This window comes from Peromyscus eremicus, chromosome 2 (genome assembly GCF_949786415.1).
Source record: "Peromyscus eremicus chromosome 2, PerEre_H2_v1, whole genome shotgun sequence".
NCBI classification, from domain to species: Eukaryota; Metazoa; Chordata; class Mammalia; order Rodentia; family Cricetidae; genus Peromyscus; species Peromyscus eremicus.
The window spans coordinates 113,675,140-113,692,980 of NC_081417.1; the positions used below are offsets into that span (position 1 = coordinate 113,675,140).

The 17,841-nt window shown below is 40.9% G+C and overlaps 1 protein-coding gene across 1 annotated transcript in view; it reads left to right on the forward strand.

The window, feature by feature from the left end:
- Positions 1 to 17,384, forward strand: part of Atg4c (autophagy related 4C cysteine peptidase) — a 79,801-nt gene extending 62,417 nt beyond the window's left edge. Inside the window, exon 10 of the mRNA XM_059255842.1 lies at positions 16,588 to 17,384. Coding sequence (XP_059111825.1) covers positions 16,588 to 16,755 — 168 coding nt within the window. The 3' untranslated portion in view covers positions 16,756 to 17,384. The remainder of the gene's footprint in view (positions 1 to 16,587) is intronic.
- Positions 17,385 to 17,841: the final 457 nt, after the last annotated feature.

The following is a 17,841-nucleotide window of genomic DNA, read 5'->3' on the forward strand; positions in this document are numbered from 1 at the left end:
ACAGTAGAAAACATGGTGGGTGTAGTAAACATATGATTTCCCCAGAATTGTTGAAGTCATAAATGGTGAAAAGGAAAGTGTTCATTAATCACAGTAGAGGTAACATACATAGCAAAGCAGGGAAGGCCGTGTATGAATGTCTGCAGCTTAGGAAACTGTGCTAGGAAACAGGGCAGGGTGAGCGACACTCGAAAAGTACACTGACATAATATTGTAGAGAAGTGAGAATGTCAGGCTGAAGCAGCACATTAATAATGGATTTTATGACATTAAAATTTAAACTTCAGGCATATAGACGTATGAGGAAAATGCCTGTATTCTACCACTGAGCTTATGAAAAATTACACATATGCTATAATTGGTGCAAATCCAATGTCCGTGGCTCTTTCCCCAGTTGCATTCCTGTCCTTACTTGTTGCTGGTAACTTCCATATTGGATCAGTCTGTCCCACCCACTTCATACACCCACAAACATCATATATTACTTGGTATGTTATTAAATTTCTCAGTCTTTCTTTTGTTGATAGTCATTTGCTTATTTCAGTTTTTGTTTTGTTGGTTTGTTTTGTTTTGTTTTTGAGACAGCATTTCCATGTATAGCCCTGCCTGTCCTGGAACTCGCTCTGTAGAACAGACTAGACTGGCCTCGAACTCACAGAGATCTGTCTCCTCTGCCTCCTGACTGCTGGGATCAAAGGCATGTGCCACTGCCCGGCTGCTTATTTCAGTTTTTAGTTACAAATAATATTCTATTTTTATTTTCTTTTTTAAAAGGAGTTATTTATTTTTATGTACATCAGTGTTTTATCTACAAGAATTTAAGTGTATCACATGTAACACAGTGCCTGCCAAGGCCAGAGAGGGTGTCATATCCCCTGGAATGGAGTTACAGATTGTGTGAGCAGCCATGGGGCTCTGGGGATTGAACCTAAGTCCTCTCCAAGTGCTTTATTTTCGAAGCCATCTCTCTAGCCCTATGAACAGTATTTTAAAGAATATTCTTTTTTTCTCTCTGTTTCTGAGACAAGGTTTTTCTGTGTAGCAGTTCTGGCTATCCTGGAACTCACTTTTGTAGACCAGGCTGGTCTTGAACTCACAGAGATTCCCTTGCCTCTGCTTCCCAAGTGCTGGGATTAAGGGTGTGTGCTACCACTGCCTGGCCCTAAAAAATATTCTTGTGCATATCTAATTCTTTTAGGAATGCATTAGACATATTCTGTGCATCAGCATAGAAATGCTGGGCATGGGGATACATGGTTCCGTGTTTACCACATGCTGTCCAGTGTTGTCCAAAGTAATCCTAAGGAGCAATATGCAAGAATACCCAACACCTTTTATGACAGTGAAAGTATCTGACTAAAATTTTTAGTCAGTCTACTGGGTAGAGGTAGTATCTGTAGTAGATAGCTGTTCCAGCTTTGACCTGGAAGTACTACACCCATTGAAGCTTCTGGTAACTGTCACACTTGCCCTTAAGACCTAAGATCCAGATGTGCCGGCTCTCTTGGTTCCTGAATTCTGGACACTGGAGGTAGATGGAGCAGAGTTCTCCAGAGAACAGGGCTGGACTGCGCTACACCTTTCCCGGATCCTATAACCTATCCCTTTACTTTTAAGTTAACCCACAAAATAAACCTCCCTTTTAACTATGTGGAGTTGCCTTAATACTTCCACCAATAAGTGTCTGTTTGGAGTTTTAGTTTATATTTCTCTGATTGGTAGTGAGATTAAACATCTTGTCAGGGTCTACTGGTCCATTTAGTTCCTCTTCTGTGCATTTCTGGCTCCTTTCTTTCTCTGTTCTTCATTAGGGCTAATTACTTATAAGGGAAGGCTTTGTAAATCTGGACACGACTACTTTGATGGCTTTATATTTGGTAAATATATTCTGCTAGGCTACTTTTTTACTTGGTAATGATATCTTTTTTTAAATTTTTTTTTATTTTTTTGGTTTTTTGAGACAGGGTTTCTCTGTATAGCTTTGGCGCCTTTCCTGGAACTTGCTTTATAGACTAGGCTGGCCTCAAACTCACTGATATCTTTAATTTTAAGATACCAAATAACTATTTTTTTAATGTTTTTTAAATATAGTATCAACAAAACATTTGTTAACCAAAGATTATAAACATACTGATTTCTTCTAGAACTTTCATGCTTCTGCTCTATACTTAGAAACTTCCATCTTTTCCCCACATGGATAAATGGTTGTCCTGGTATCCTTTATCAAGTGTAGTGTTTTTTCATTGATTTGTAACGCCCCTTTCCAGGATTCCTGCCTGAGACCTGAAGGTGTGCGGTTAGAGAGGAAGTACTTGGTTTGAGAAGGTCTGTGAAGAATCAGTAAGATCAAGCAGGCACTCAGACTTAGATCAGGAAAAGAGAGAACCGAGGCAGGTCTAGAGGACTAGAGGGAAAGCGAGCCATTGATACGGTTGGCCACCTAGTCAAGAAATACTGGAATGCTCTTCAGAACTTGTCAAAGCTGCTGAACCTGTGTAGCCACACCCACTGACCTAACCTAGCGTTTCCTCTTCACATCCTAGCAGAGGAGTTTAACACCCAGTGCCTTTTGCAAAGTCAGGTTTGCTGGAGTGCATATGCAGCAGCTGCTGGCGTCCCAGGACTTGATGGAGTAGCTCCCTTCAGCTCTGCCTCTGGTCTTTCTATCATTTCCCCTTCCTTCCCTCCCTTACGCTTTTTATGTCCTTTATTTTCCTACATGCTTTTTAATTTATGGAAAGATAGGTGATTGCCATGGTTGGAATCTGAAATGTTCCTCACAGGCTCATGTGTTTGAACACCTGATCCTCGGCTGGTGATGGTATTAATGGCAGAGGCTGTAGAAACTTGAGGAGATGAGACCCGGCTAGTGGGGAGGCGTCACTGGGGTAGCCTTTGGGGTTATAGCCTGGTCCTGTTTCTGGTCCCTTTTCATACCTTTGCCACCAGGAGCAGAGCTGTTCCGACCTCCATGCCTTCCCTGTCACGGTGGCCTGAACCCTGACACCAGGAGCCCAGGTCAGTCTTGACACTGCTTCTTCCAGCTCTTGTCACAGTGATGAATCATGTAGATGGAGGAGCAAGAGGGTCAGGAGTGTGGGCATCCAGCTGGCTCAGTGGGTAGGGGGCCTGCTGCCAGGCCTCACAGCTGAGTAAGATTGTGGGTTAGGTTTCCACCTGGGGGTACAGAATTCTGTGCTTCTTTAGATTGTATTGCTCATTGTTTTATATATTTTGTGGCAATATCAGTAATTATGTACAAATTTATGATTATTAGGCCTTACTCTTCAATAGAATCTACTGGTTGATTTAAATTTTTCTATTGGTTGATTTGAAAGTTTTATTAGGTTTATTTGTTTTATTTTATGTGTGAATGTTTTGCCTGCATGATGTCTGTGCCCCATTGATGTGCATAGTGCCCGGGGAGGTCAGAAGAGGGGCATCAGATCCTCTGGAACTGGAGTTATGGATGGTTTTAAGCCACCATTTGGGTGCTGGGCATCAAACCTGGGTCCTCCGGAAGAGCAACAGGTGTGCTCTCAACACCAAGCCATCTCTTCAGTCCCTGGAGAGACTGAATATATAGAAGCCTGTGTGAAGCCTCTGGCCTTGAAAACCATGTAGCTGAGGCTGGACTGATTGTATTTTTAAAAATTATCTTATTTATCATTTGTGTGCCTCTACGTGTGTGTGTGTGTGTGTGTGTGTGTGTGTGTGTGTGTGTGTGTGTGTATGTACATGTGTAGGTCAGAAGACAGCTTGTGGGAGTCAGTTCCCTCCTTCCATCCTATGGATTCCCACCATCTAACTCAGCTGTCAGGCCTGGCAGCAGTCCCCCTTACCCACTGAGCCAATCCTGATGGCCCACATTCCTGATCCCCTTGCCTCTGCATCACAAGTGTTGGGAATGCAGGCCTGCACTACCTCGCCTGGCCCAACTGAGTCATTTACAATTATATGATTAGAATTGCGGCCTCCATCTCTGTAATATTTCCTGCCTCATGTTCTGTGCTTTGCTGTCCACAATTTGAATCTTGTAGGATTCTGAATCCCTTGTGTTGTAGTGAGCGTCATCTTTTCTGATGCCTCTGTTCCTTTGCAGCTCGTGCTGCTTTCGTCCGGGGTCTGTCTTAATTGCTTTCATGGTTATTTCTTTCAGTGATGTTTGTGGATGAAAAAAAATAGTGCTTTTGTTTACGTCTTTATTTTGCCTCCATGTAAAAGAAACAGTTTGAAATTTTAAAGAAGAGTTGAAAATATAATACAGTTAACTTTGCTCCGGAACCATTTGAGAGTAATTGCGAGCATAATGCCCCATTATGCTTGAATAATTGAGTGTGCAGTTCTTACAAACAAGGACATTCTCCTGCATAAGCTCAGTTTAGCTGTCAAAATCAGGGAAGTGACGTTGTTTATCACATTAGCATCTGAGCTTTAGAAGGTACCGCTTTTACCAGTTACCCTGCTAATGCCTGGCGTAGCTGAGGGACCAGCTGATAGCCGTGTGTGACAGCTGTGTGTCTTGAATGTGCTTTAATCTAGAGAAGTTCACCGTCTTCCTTGACTCTCACATGATCTTGTACTTTTTAAGATGACTAGACTTGCTTAAAAGAAAAGCAAAAAACAAAAAAAAATTACAGGACATTTTTAATAATTTTACAGCTTGTTCCCTCAGGGCATGTTTACCTCCTTTTCCTCAGAATTTTCAGGTCCCCCACATTTGTCAGGTCTATTACAGCAGGTGACACAGAGTACTGTATGCTTACTGAATTTTAGGGGCTGGCACATGATTTCAATTTGTCCTCTGCTGGTAGCTAGCTTCCATCACTTCAGGTCATATCTACTGCATCACTGTACCTAGTACTCCAGAGCGATGTCTCCCACCGTGGCGTGGAAGCCTGTTTTGCCCAGCCCCATCTAGTGGCTTCAGAAATGAATTGTCTTGGAAGTATTTTCATGGGACACAGGGCTCTGTGTTTGTGACCGCCCCCCACCCCATCCCCCTTGTCTTCTGGCCTCTGGTATCTCCTGATCTGCGCTGCCTCATCAGGGTTCTCACTCCGTGAGATGTGCTCATCTCCTTTGCTTGCAGAAGCTTTTCATCAGGGCCTTTATCTATTTCATTCATTCCTCATGGTTGCTCTTAGTGGTAGAGTTATTTTGACACATACTCTTTTATCAGGCTCTCCTAACAATGATATTTATAAAGTGTCTTTTAGCTATTTTTTAAGCTGTATGACTTGCTATAAAATGAAAAGCTCAATTTTAAAAAATCATAAAATTATTTTGATTTTTTTTTATTTCACTAGAATTTTGCTACAAGTTCTATGTATAGAAAGAGACCTGTTAAATTTGATCTAATATCCATCCAAAGGAATATGGACACTAAAGTAAATTATAAAAGTACTAAAGTAAAGCACAGCAAATGAGTAAGAATTTGGTTACTGTATAAATCAGCAATGCCATTTTTATGGGCCTTGCCCTCAAACTGGATCCTTCTTTACCTCATGCCCTATGTCTGAAGCATAGGAAGCTCCTGTCATCTCTCTTTCAACACGTAGTCTGAGTGGTAACTTCTGGTCCCTCTCATCACTCTGGCCCATCACGACATCCTCCTTGATGGCATCCTCCTTGACGGCATCCTCCTTGACGCCATCCTCCTTGACGCCATCCTCCTTGATGGCATCCTCCTTGAAAGTCTGCTCTAGTTTCTCAACAGTCACCTTGTTACACCTACAGTGTAGCCAGAAGTTTTCCTGTGTTCTGCCCGGTCTGCAGCAGCTCAGACCCAAGTAAACACACAGAGGCTTATATTAATTAAAACTGCTCAGCCATTAGCTCAGGCCGACCACTGACTAGCTCTTACATTTAAACTCAGCCCATTTCTGTTCATCTATATGTCACCACGTGTTCCATGGCTTTACCTGTGTGCCATTACATGCTGCTCCCTGGGCAGCGTCTCCTGCTTCAGCCTTCCTCTTCCCAGAATTCTCCTTGTATGCTTATCCCACTTATACTTCCTGCCTGGCTACTGGCCAGTCAGTATTTTATTAAACCATTGTACAAAAGTATTATCCAACAGCACTACCGTCTGTTGTCAACACAGCTGCCCTAGTGATTTTATTTAAAGTGTAATTAAGGGGCTGGAGAGATGGTTCAGTGGTTAAGAGCACTGGCTGCTCTTGAAGAGGACCTGGGTTTGATTCCTAGGAGCCATGTAGTGGCTCACAGCCCTCTGTCACTCTAGTTCCAAGGGATCTGATGCTGTCTTCTGGCCACATGGCTATTGCGTGAATGTAGTGAGCAGATAGACATACAAGCGAAATATCCATACCCATAAAATAATAACATATATTAAATAAAAAATGCAATTAGGGTTGTGCTAGTAACTTCTCATTCATACCTTTATAGTTTCTTTCCAACCCATTCAGTGTCAAAGCTCAAAGTATACTAACCCATAAGACTTCAGGGGGCACAAGAGAAATCCCTGCTTCCTCCCCCAAATTCCCTGGACCTCACCTTCTGCTGTGTATCCATGGACATGCTCTTTCCCTTTCTGATATGCTGTGCATCTGTGGACATACTCTTTCCCTCTCTGATACACTGTGCATCTGTGGACATGCTCTTTCCCTCCTTGTACATCGGTCTCTCAGTAGTGAAGATAAGAACAGTGCTGTCTTTAACACTGTTCTGAAGACTGAGACTGAGTAGATGGTTGGTGAAGTCTGTCCAACCTGGTTTACCATGTTGCTGCTAGCTGGCAACCATACTGACTTCACACATCCTTTGCACGGAGTGTCCAGTTTCTCTCTGTTTAAGGAATTGTTCTTGAAATTGAGAAAATAATTTCATTTTATCTTGTTTGATCTGCTTTTAATGATGACTCTTTGCATCTGTATCCTGCTTCTCTCCATGTTCTGCAAAGCAGACCTATGGCTTTCCATAGTTCTGCCAGCACATCTGCTTGGCCCGTGGATGAGCTTGCACACCCTCTGTTCCACTGTCCTGCTTGGCCCGTGGATGAGCTTGCACACCCTCCATTCCACTATCCTGCTTGGCCCATGGATGAGCTTGCACACCCTCCGTTCCACTGTCCCGTCCTCGGTGTAATGGGGACTGTTTGTATTTTTTCTCAATGATTCTCAAACTGATGATCATTATTAAATAAGATACTCTTTTTATTGGCAAGCATATTACCTGATAGTGTTACTGTTTGAGGCCAGAAAATTGCACAAAAAAATGAGACTATTAAGAAATTAATCATTGGGGCTGCAGAGATCACTCAGTGGTTATGAGCACTGACCGTGCTTCCAGAGGACCTGGATTCAATTCCCAGCACTTACATGGCAATGTACAGCTGTCTGTAATTCCAGATCCAGGGGATCCAACATCCTTATCTGCTTCAAGGGAATCCTGAATACATGTGAGGCACATAACTCACAGAAGCACAAATATTCATGCAAAAATAAAAGATAAATCAATCAAATTAAAAAGAAATAATTTAATTATAGAAGAGAGGTTAACACAAAAATAAATGTATCTGGCTAGTTATCCTCTAGCTACAGAAGAAAATTGGTATGACATGTTGACTTTCAAAATCTTAAAGGCAGTTCAGCGCAAATCTAACATTTCTTAAGTCCTTTCTAAGCACTCTACGTATTGTCTCACTTACTCTACATGAACTTTCTGAGGTCGATGCTGTTAAATCCTTTATACAGCTAAGGAAGTTTTAGAAAGGTCAACAACTCTCACAAAATCATAATTATTGGGGCTGGAGAGATGGCTCAGTGGGTAAGAGCCCTGGCTGCTCTTGCAGAGGACCCCAGTTTGATTCCCAGAACCCACATGACAGCTCACATCTGTCTGTAACTTGTTTCAGGGGTTCTCATGCCCTCTTCCGACCTCTGTGGGCACCAGGTATGCATGTGATACATTGCCTTACATGCAGGCAAAACACTCATACTCATAAAAGAAACAATTCTTTAGATAAATGGAGGTAACTGTTAAGTGGTAGTGCCCAGTCAAGGCGTTGCCCCAACTCCAGACTACTCCTCCTCACAGCCTCCGTTTACATGTGAATCCACCTTCCCAGCAGCACACCAGCTCTATTTCTGGCAGCAGAGAGCACATTCCTGAAAGTCTTTTCAGTTTTCAGGTAGATCCTGCTGTTGAAGAGTTGTTCACTTTTGTTGCTTGTTTTATGTTGGGTTGGAACTGGCCTCTGTGTGCCTTGTCCAAAGTAGTCACAGAGAGAGAGAGAGAGTTAGTTTGCTTTCTTGTCTCAGATCAAGATTCTCGTTTTCTGCAGTGGTGCACAGTTTCCTGCATCCGTCACTGTTTCAAAAAACGTCTTTGTGAAACCACTTCTGTGTTTCAGGCGCATGTCTGTGATATTTCCCAAAGATGCTCCTCCTTGCTCCATGTTCTCCAACTACACCCTTTTCCTTCTGGGATATAGTGATAAGAACTCTTGATTTCTTGTGTTAATCTTCAAGGGTTTATAGTTTCATTAGGAAGACAAGAATAGACATTAACAATAAATGAGTCTGTATGTTTAATAAATGCCAGAAGACTATTATTATGATAATAATGGCAGTAACAGTGATAAAGTCAACACATTAGACACCAGACAGTCTTGTAAGAACTTTAAATGCATTAACTGAATCAGTCTGCACAGCAGCTCTGTTGGGTAGATGCTCACATCGCTGGCGCTGAGTGAGGTGAGACAGTCTGGTCAGGCAACTCTCTCAGGCCCACACAATTCACAGGTATCTGGCTTTGAACAGAGTCTGCTGGTGCCATAGTTAATGTTAGTTGTCTATATGATATGCTGGACAAGTCTGTAGGGCTCTGGAGGAGCCGTCAGCGTGGTCTGAGGTAGGTCCATAGAACCTGGGCTAGACCCGGAAGGACTGATCCTTGTGCAATCGGGAAAGAAGTGTGAGGAGGGACTAGACAGCACTGTGGGTGGAAACTCGGAGGAATGCTGTGAGGAATTTGTGGTAGAGTGGTTATCCATTGTGTGTTTAAACAGACAGTGAAACCCAGACCACCTTTTCTTCCGACCCGTCAGGACCTGTGAGATCTGCCCTTGAGGACCATGCTTTCTCCTCTTCTCTCGTCTGTCTGTTCATATGTGCCGAGGATGCTGGCAGCCAGTGTTTAATCCCTCTGGCTTCTCTGCCCACAGTGTTTGCTTCGTGTCATTCAGGACTCAGCCTGACACAGGTTTCTGACCACAGAACCTGAAGACATCCTTAGCACACGGCCTCCCTTTATTATTTTTACCACGCTCCTCATCTGTGAATGGCACACAAACACCACTGTGTACTTGTTTAATCTCTGTCTCTTTTCCTTCTTCTTCTTCTTCTTCTTCTTCTTCTTCTTCTTCTTCGTCTTCGTCTTCGTCTTCGTCTTCGTCTTCGTCTTCTTCTTCTTCCTCCTCCTCCTCCTCCTCCTCCTCCTCCTCCTCCTCCTCTTTCTCCTCTTTCTCCTCCTCTTCTTCTTTTTTCCCAAGGAGAATCCTGATTGTATTCATGATGATAATGTGCCTTTTCACTCCTGTTCCCAGGGTCTCAGTCATTTAGATACGCTTTGGGCAGCGAAGCCTGGGTGAGCATGGAGTTTGGGGATGTTTAGCTGATGAGATGGGATATAGATGCAATGTTGTCACTCTCAGATCTACTTGACCCTACACTGAAGGCAAACTAAATATATGGGATGTTAGTAATCTTACTATAATTAGGAGAGTGAGGCCAGGGGATTATAGAAACTGTCTTTTAATGTCAACTAAACAGTGCGAACTAAAAAAAAAAGACTTCTTGTTGACAAAACAGTTCACATTGTTTAAAATCTTCATTAATTGTTTTTGTTTTGTTTTTGTCCCTTGCAACAACTCTACCCCTAACTGATATAAAAGATATCCTATGGATAGGGAATTCTGGAAGGGAACTAATCAAATGATTGGTTTGATCTGATGTTGCAGTGAGCCCTCCTCTTGTTGTAGGCTGGATAGCGTAGCAGCCATATTAGCATTAAGCTGCCAGTGGGCAAACTTGGCTTTGCCAGTCACTTCTAGCCATGCAGCCTTAGAGAAGTTCCCCGATCCTCAGTACCCCCCTCGGCTATATATGATGGATAATAACAATGCTTAGCAGAGAAATAGTTGAAACTGAGAGCAGATAAGATTTTTAAGGGGGTGAATATTGAATGAGCTAATATGCAGGAGAGATGAAGGATCAATTTTATGTCTGTATTTTGGGATGTGGAAAGAAACAGAGACAGTGAGTGAAGGATGGAATGAAGGAAGAATCATCCAGAAAACACTGGGAAGTGAAATATCGCAAAACCAAAAAGAAGTAACATTCAAGAAAGAAATGCTCAGTGTTGATTATCACAGGAACAAGGTGAGAATAAGAACGAATCAAGGTTTTTATTTGAGAGCTAGAAGAGCGGCTGGGTTTAAGGTTGAGTAGTGAAGGGATAGGTATAAGGGGGTTAACAGCACCTGCATTCTCAGTGCAGTTCAACCACGTGACTCTGTGGTAACAAAGGACTATTTCCACATGTGCATTTGACTTTATGTGGGGGTGTTTCACCTACATTTGTCTGTGAATCATGTGTGTGCCTGCTGCCCATAAGAGCTAGAAGAGGGTTTCAGGAATTACGGATGGTTGTGAGCCGCCATGTGGATGTTGGGACTCAAACCCAGGTCCTCTGTAAGAGCAGCCAGTGCTCTTAACTACTGAGCCCTCTCTCCAGCGCTCTTTAATATGTGTGCATGTTTATATGTATATGTATTAAGTTTTAGTTTTGTTATTTTAAGGTGGTATCCTGATATATTTAGTCTAGGCTGGCATCTAACTCCTGATCTACTCAAGTACTTGGGAGTGTGCCACACTTAAGGGTGTGGGCTGTCATTTCTGGCTCATAGTAAATGTTAGTCTGTATTATACATTTATACATGTCACTGAACAAGGGTGTGTATATAAGATTATGACTGTCATGCTTTAAACAGTTGAAAGGCTTTTCAAGGTGATTTTGGTAATTTTATTTTTCATACTTTTGGCTGACTTTAGAATATGACCAACACATAGGCTGTAGCCCATCGCAGTGATCATGGACAGTATCAGTAGAGTGCTGTGGGCTAGAGTGATTTCCGTGTTTGGTGGTAGGCCATAGTGGAAAGAACTTTGGCATGGGGAAAGAGATTGTCACTTGTTTTACTTCTGTTCTTCTAACTAGCTTTATGATGAAATAAATTACTCAACTCCTGTCCTCCAGATTCCTTTCTAAATTCTGAAGCCTGTCAACCCACTACATAGATAAAGGATGATCATATTTCTTCCCTGTAAAGAAATCTATGACTTGCTTTTCAGGGAATAAAGCAACTTCAGCATGGTATTTGGCTATGTTGTGAAAACAGAATAGAATTTAGACTTGTCTAAAGTTGATGAACAACCCCCCTAGTCCCTTTTGGAAATCGATTATGCTGTAGTAAATTAATTGATCCTAAAAATATAAAACTGGGATTCTTCTTAATTTATGGGAAAATATGTATTTAAAAGTTTTGAAAATTATATATATATAAATAATATATATTATGTATAATATATATAAGATTTTTTATATATATTCCAACAGGAAAAAAGCCCATTGTTAATTTTCCCCTCTAGAGACAAGTGTTAATATTTTCATTATATTTCCTTCCAGTCTTCAAAAGACATAAAATTATTTTATTGTGCTTGAGGTTAAGTTTTATAAATAGCTTTATATTTTGTTTTTAAAGATATACAATAGGACTGGGAGATGGCTCAGCAGGTGAGGGCATCTTCAAGAAACCCTGATGATTTGAAAAGAATTGACTTCAGAAAATTTTCCTCTGACCCCCATGGGTGCCTTCACACATATATAATAAAAGTTTGTAAAAGATTATTTAATAAAGGTTTGGGGCCTGGAGACATGGCTCAGCAGTTAAGGGTGCTTGCTGTTCTTCCAGAGAACCTGAGTTCAGTTCCCAGAACCCACATCCAGCAGCTCACTACCACCAGTAACTCTAGCTTCAGGGGATCCAATACCCTCTTCTGCCCCTCACCAGCACTTGCACACACATGGAATATACATGTGCATGTGCAAGCACACACATATATAAGAATAAATCTAAAAAAAGATATACAATAAACGTTTCCCTAAATCATTAAATAACTGACATTGTCTTTAACTTTGAATAGTGTGTTAAATTAGTGATATTTTGTCTATATCTATGTGATATCTCACATAGATAATCTAATTTGGAATTTTTAAATATAGATTTTGTATTATCCACTTTGGAAAACCCCAAAATTTTAACGAAATTGCCAGTGTTCCAATTACAAAAGAACACCAGACTTCTTTTTGAAAAAACAATTTCAAGATCAAGTTTTAGAAGGTATTTCTATTTGTGTTTATGTACCTGTGTTTGCTCACTGAGGCCAGAAGGGGACTTGGATCCTCTGGAGCTGGAGCTGGAGTTATAGGTGGTTGTGAGCCATCTGACGTGAGTACGGGGAACCAAACGTGGGTCTTCTGGAAGAGCAGCAAGCACTCTTACCACTGAGCTGTCCGTCTGTCCAGCCCACAGTTTTTCAAATCAGTAGTTCTTTGTGTTTTTAAAGATGTCTTGCTGTGCTACTCCTAGCTATAGGAAGTAGCTGGAGAGGATGTTGACAGGTTGTTGAAGCCGCATGTATCAATAATGAATTGTTGATGTGGTAGTCATCTTCGATGGCTGTGTATCACGAGTCCTTTGACTCCGACTTTGTCTGTTAGAACGAGGATGAGCTAGACAGTCTCTGAAGCCTCCTTTGGCACTCCAGTTTTTATTGGTCTTGAAATGACAGCTTACTTTCCATATCATGTTGATAGCTTCGTTTTCTAGTCTACTGTCCATTATAGTTTATTTTTTTTTATTTTTATTTTTTATTTTTATTTTTATTTTTTTTTTGGTTTTTCGAGACAGGGTTTCTCTGTGTAGCTTTGTGCCTTTCCTGGGACTCACTTGGTAGCCCAGGTTGGCCTGGAACTCACAGAGATCCGCCTGGCTCTGCCTCCCGAGTGCTGGGATTAAAGGCGTGCGCCACCACCGCCCGGCCATATTTTTTCTTTTTTTTATTAATTAAACTTATTCATTTGTTTTACATCTCCACTGCAGTTTCCTTCCCTCCTCTCCTCCCATCCCCCAACCTCCCCTCCAGCTCCTTATAGTGCATTTTTAATAGGACGGATGATCTTCTATGTTTTGGGAAAGTTCCCACATGCCGTCCTCCCCACTATCAGTCTACCACAGCAGGGCAGTGCATTTGTTACAGCCAAGGCCCTCAGATTGACACCTTGCTGCCATCCCAAATCCAGAGTTTTGAGATTTACACTGTATGCTGTGTATTCTGTGGCTTTTGACAGACACATTGAGACACATGTCATTATAATATCATAAACAGTAGTTTAACTGTCAGAAACCCTCTCTCCTGTGCCTGCTCAGCCTCTGTCCTCTTAGACACTGATCTTTTACTGTGCTCATCGTTTCCCATTTCCAAAATGTCATATAGCTGAGGCCATGCAGCATGTAGTCTCCTCAGGTTGACCTTTTCCACACGGTGATGTGCACTTGAAGTTTCTACATGTTTTCATAGCTCCTTTCTTTCCAGCACAGACTAACATTCCATTTTGGGGATTACCACAGCTTATTTGTTTTTTCATTAAACAACAACAGCATCGTGATTACTTCCAAGTTTTGACATTGTGAAGTTAACTGCTGTAAACTTATGTATGCAGGATTTTAAATAAGTGTATTTATTTTTATTTTATTCATATGAATATATTTGCCTGAGTGAATGTATGTGCGCACAGGTGTCCCTGGTGCCTGGGGAGGAGAAAGGGTGTTGAATCCTATGGTACTTGAGTTACAGGCGGTTGAAGATGCCATGTGGGTGCTGGGAACTGAACTTGGGTCCTCTGCCAGTGCTCTTAACTGCAGAATCACCTCTCTAACCCTGTGTGCAGGTTTTGTGTGGACATTGCATTTTAACTAATTTGGATAAACCTTTATTTTTAATTTTATGTGTGTGGGTGTTTCCCACGTGTGTGCCCACGGAGGGCAGAAAGAGGGCGTCGAACTCCTGGAACTGGAGTTTGAGATGGTGTTGAGCTGCTATGTGGGTGCTAGGAATTAAATCCTGGTCCTCTGGAGAAGCAGTCAGTCAGTGTTCTTAACCCTGAGCTCTTTCCCCAGCTCCCTGGATAAACCTTTAATTTATTTCTCATTTGAGAGCCTCTAGCCTTACTTTAAATAAACTCAGAAAGATTGTGCCATGATAGTTCTCAAAGATGGAATCAACACTCTTTGTATAGGAGGGCTTACATTGCAGGAGGGTAAATGGGCTTTACAAAGGGTAAACGTTTTCTTTCTGACTTTTTTCCTGGGGTGCAAATTTAGATTTGATGATCAATGAACACTTTGGTCATAACTAACAAACCCAAAAGACTCCTTTCCGATCTTGAAAGGAAAGATGAAGATTCTAACATTAGCTATGCTGTGTTGATCTGAAAACAATGTAATATGGATGCTTGCCCATCAGATACTGGACTTTACAAGTGACATGAAATGGATGTAAAATGACAGGCAGGTCTGGCATATATCCCAGCTGTTGGCTGGTGAAGATGGTTCCTCAGATGCCAATCCTTTCCGCCTCTTGTTCTTTATTTCCCATATTTTTGCCCTTCTCCTCTTTTTTGTAGAATGCAAATCAAATAAACTAGAGCAATGTATAAATTAGAAGCCTTATATGAATTATAAGACCTGGTTTCATCACCTCTAATGTTTTTAGTTCTTGGCTGTTTTAATATGGTTTGTTTCCATGCAACAAGAAGATGTGTTTTATGTTAAATGTCTTGTTGAAATGTTTTTAACATTATTTCTTTTGCCAGAGCTACCTTTTTAAGCCATGTTTCAAGAGAATCTACAAATGTAATGTGTGTGTGTATGTGTGTGTGTGTGTGTGTGTGTGTGTGTGTGTGTGTGTATGAGAGAGAAAGAGAGAGAGAGATATAAATCTACAGGTGATAACAAACCATATTTAACTGATGGTTAGTGATGTTTATATGTACAGTTGATATTCTCTCAGCCTTTGCTGTGTAACTTGAAAATTTCAGAGTTTTAATGGTCTTTATTAACAACAAAATTTTGGTTTCTCCCGGGGCTGTTGGTAATGCCTATAATCCCAGCATTCCAGAGGCAGAGGCAGGGCCATTGTGAAGTTGAAACCAGTCTGAGGACAGAATGACATCTTGTCTCAAAAATGAAAAAAGAGAAAGAAACTTTTCTGTTCAAACATTCTTCAGAGCAACTTTTCTATTCATTTTAATGAACATTGTTTATATTTTAATAGAATTTATTTAATAGAAAAATTTAAAATTGTTCAAAGTACACTTGAATCTGCACTTTACAAATGTTTATTCTATAAAAGTTGCAGGTCCCCACAAGGTTTTAGGGGCTGCTTTTTTTGTAAGGAGGCATTGTGTCATTACTGTACAAGAGATCAATCTTTCATGTTGATTGGATTAAAGCAGAAATATTTAGTCAAAATTGTTGGTATAGGAATCTTTGAAAAGACCAAACCTATTTCTTTATTTTTATTACATTTTTAAAATGCATATGCCATTTTTTACATGTGGAAATCAGAGGACAACTTGTGGGAATTAATTCTCTCTTTCTACCATGTGGGTGCTAGGTATTAAACTCAGATTGTCAGGCTTGGTGACAAGCATCTTTATCCACTGAGCCATCTCATTGGCCCTCAAACTGAATTTTTAAGAGAGCTTTGTAGGGCTGGAGACATGGCTCAGAGGTTAAGAGCACTGCTTGCTCTTCCAAAGGCCCTAAGTTCAATTCCCAGCAACCACATGGTGGCTCACAACCATCTGTTATGAGATCTGGTGCCCTCTTCTGGCCTGCAAGGATATGTGCAGATAGAACACTGTATACATAATAAATAAATAAATAAATAAATAAATAGAGAGAGCTTTGTATTATTATTGCTTTCAGTCTTTTAAAAACAATTCTCTCATAGGGCAGTTGGCTGACTTAGGCCGTCTCATAGATGATGAGGGAGAGTGATTCAGCCAAGGCCACCTTGAGGTAGTTGCAGAATTGAGACTAGACCAGACTGTCTGACTTGGTGTCACGCTGCTTTTTTGAGTGTTACCTTATCAAACTATCTTTCACAACATTTCACCACCGTCATTTTGTAACGTTCTGGTTACTAGCTAGAAGAAATATGAGCTAGTTCTTCAGCATGACAACAAAATAATGGGACTAGAGGACTGTGGGAGACCTTGGAGTGGAAGGGCTTGGTGATCTAGCTTGTATTTTTATGGGTAAACTGTGTGGTGCTGATCAACTTCAATCCTGTAGACAGTTCAGACAATAGCACTGGGTGAATGTAAGAGAGAAATGCTCACGACGAGGCCAGGGCTAAATCGGTTAGTTCTGTCACGTGGCCCTACTATGCGCAGCTGCATCCAGTGTGTGATTCATTGTGCTGTCTCTTACAGATGTTGAGCATTTCCTCTAAGGAGAAGTACCCATTATTCACTTTTGTAAATGGCCATTCCAGAGACTTTGATTTTACATCTACTGCAGCCAGTGAAGAAGACCTTTTCTCAGAAGATGAGAAGAAAAAATTCAAAAGATTTAGCACAGAAGAGTTTGTCCTACTTTAAAGATTAATGCATTTGTGTTTATGAGAAGAGCTTGACCACGGGGGAGCCACGAAGAGTTACAAGCACACTCGAGATCCTCTGTCATCAGATCCCAACTGTGTGTGTCCTTTTAACAATGCACATTTGAAAACACCCAAACTTTAAAGGTATTTTTCTGAAAGGAATGACTGGATGGCTCTTGCTTTCTAGTGATAAATAACAATGATTCTGGTTGCATTCCTGTTTCCCAAAGATGTGCTAATGAAACACTACCTTAACTGTAAGCCTTTTGGTCCCCAGCATCTTCTACCTGAGCCCATTGGTCCCCTGGAGGTTTTGATACAGGTTCCCTCAAAGATTGGCATCACCAAATTAATTTTCAAAGCCTTGCTTGATGTTAATGACAGGAGAGCAGAGACTGGGTCTTCAGAACTTCCCAGGCTCCTGCTGTTAGGGAACCAGAGAATGCTTTGGCTTTGTGTATCTAGATAACTAAATGGACACGTAAAATCATGTAAGCAGGATTTTCAGGCAATACTTAATAATATGGTTTTATAATAGCTACTCATTATGCTTGCTGCAGAGCGATGAGGAATGAATATAAAGCATTGTGTTTTCTTCCTCTCTTCCTTTCTTTCTTTTTTTTTTTTTTTTTTTTTTTGTCCTGGGGATTGAACCCAGGGCCTTGTACATGCTAGGCAGGTGTTCTACCTCGGAGCTGTCCTAAAGTGTCGATTTTTCTCATGTATTTAAAAGTTAAGTTGTCAATAGTAACTATATTTATTTTAATTAGATAAAGGAAATTCCAGAATAGTTGTATTATTTGTTCCTATCTTAAAAGTGAAACTTTATGGAAATCCAATGTATTACCCAATTTTTAAGTCTAAAGATGAATACCAAGAAAGATATGGATGCTTTCTGATTTTGCTGTTTGTTTAAAGTGATGTCATGGTGTTTAGAAGTTGAGACTATTTACAGGTTGAATCTGCCTTAAGTGTGTTGTAAGTTTACTTAAAGACAAATTTGTGATATATTGAGAGTTATTACCATGCCAGGTTTATAAAACAAATACTTTAATAAAAATGTGAGAACATAAAATAGTTTTGT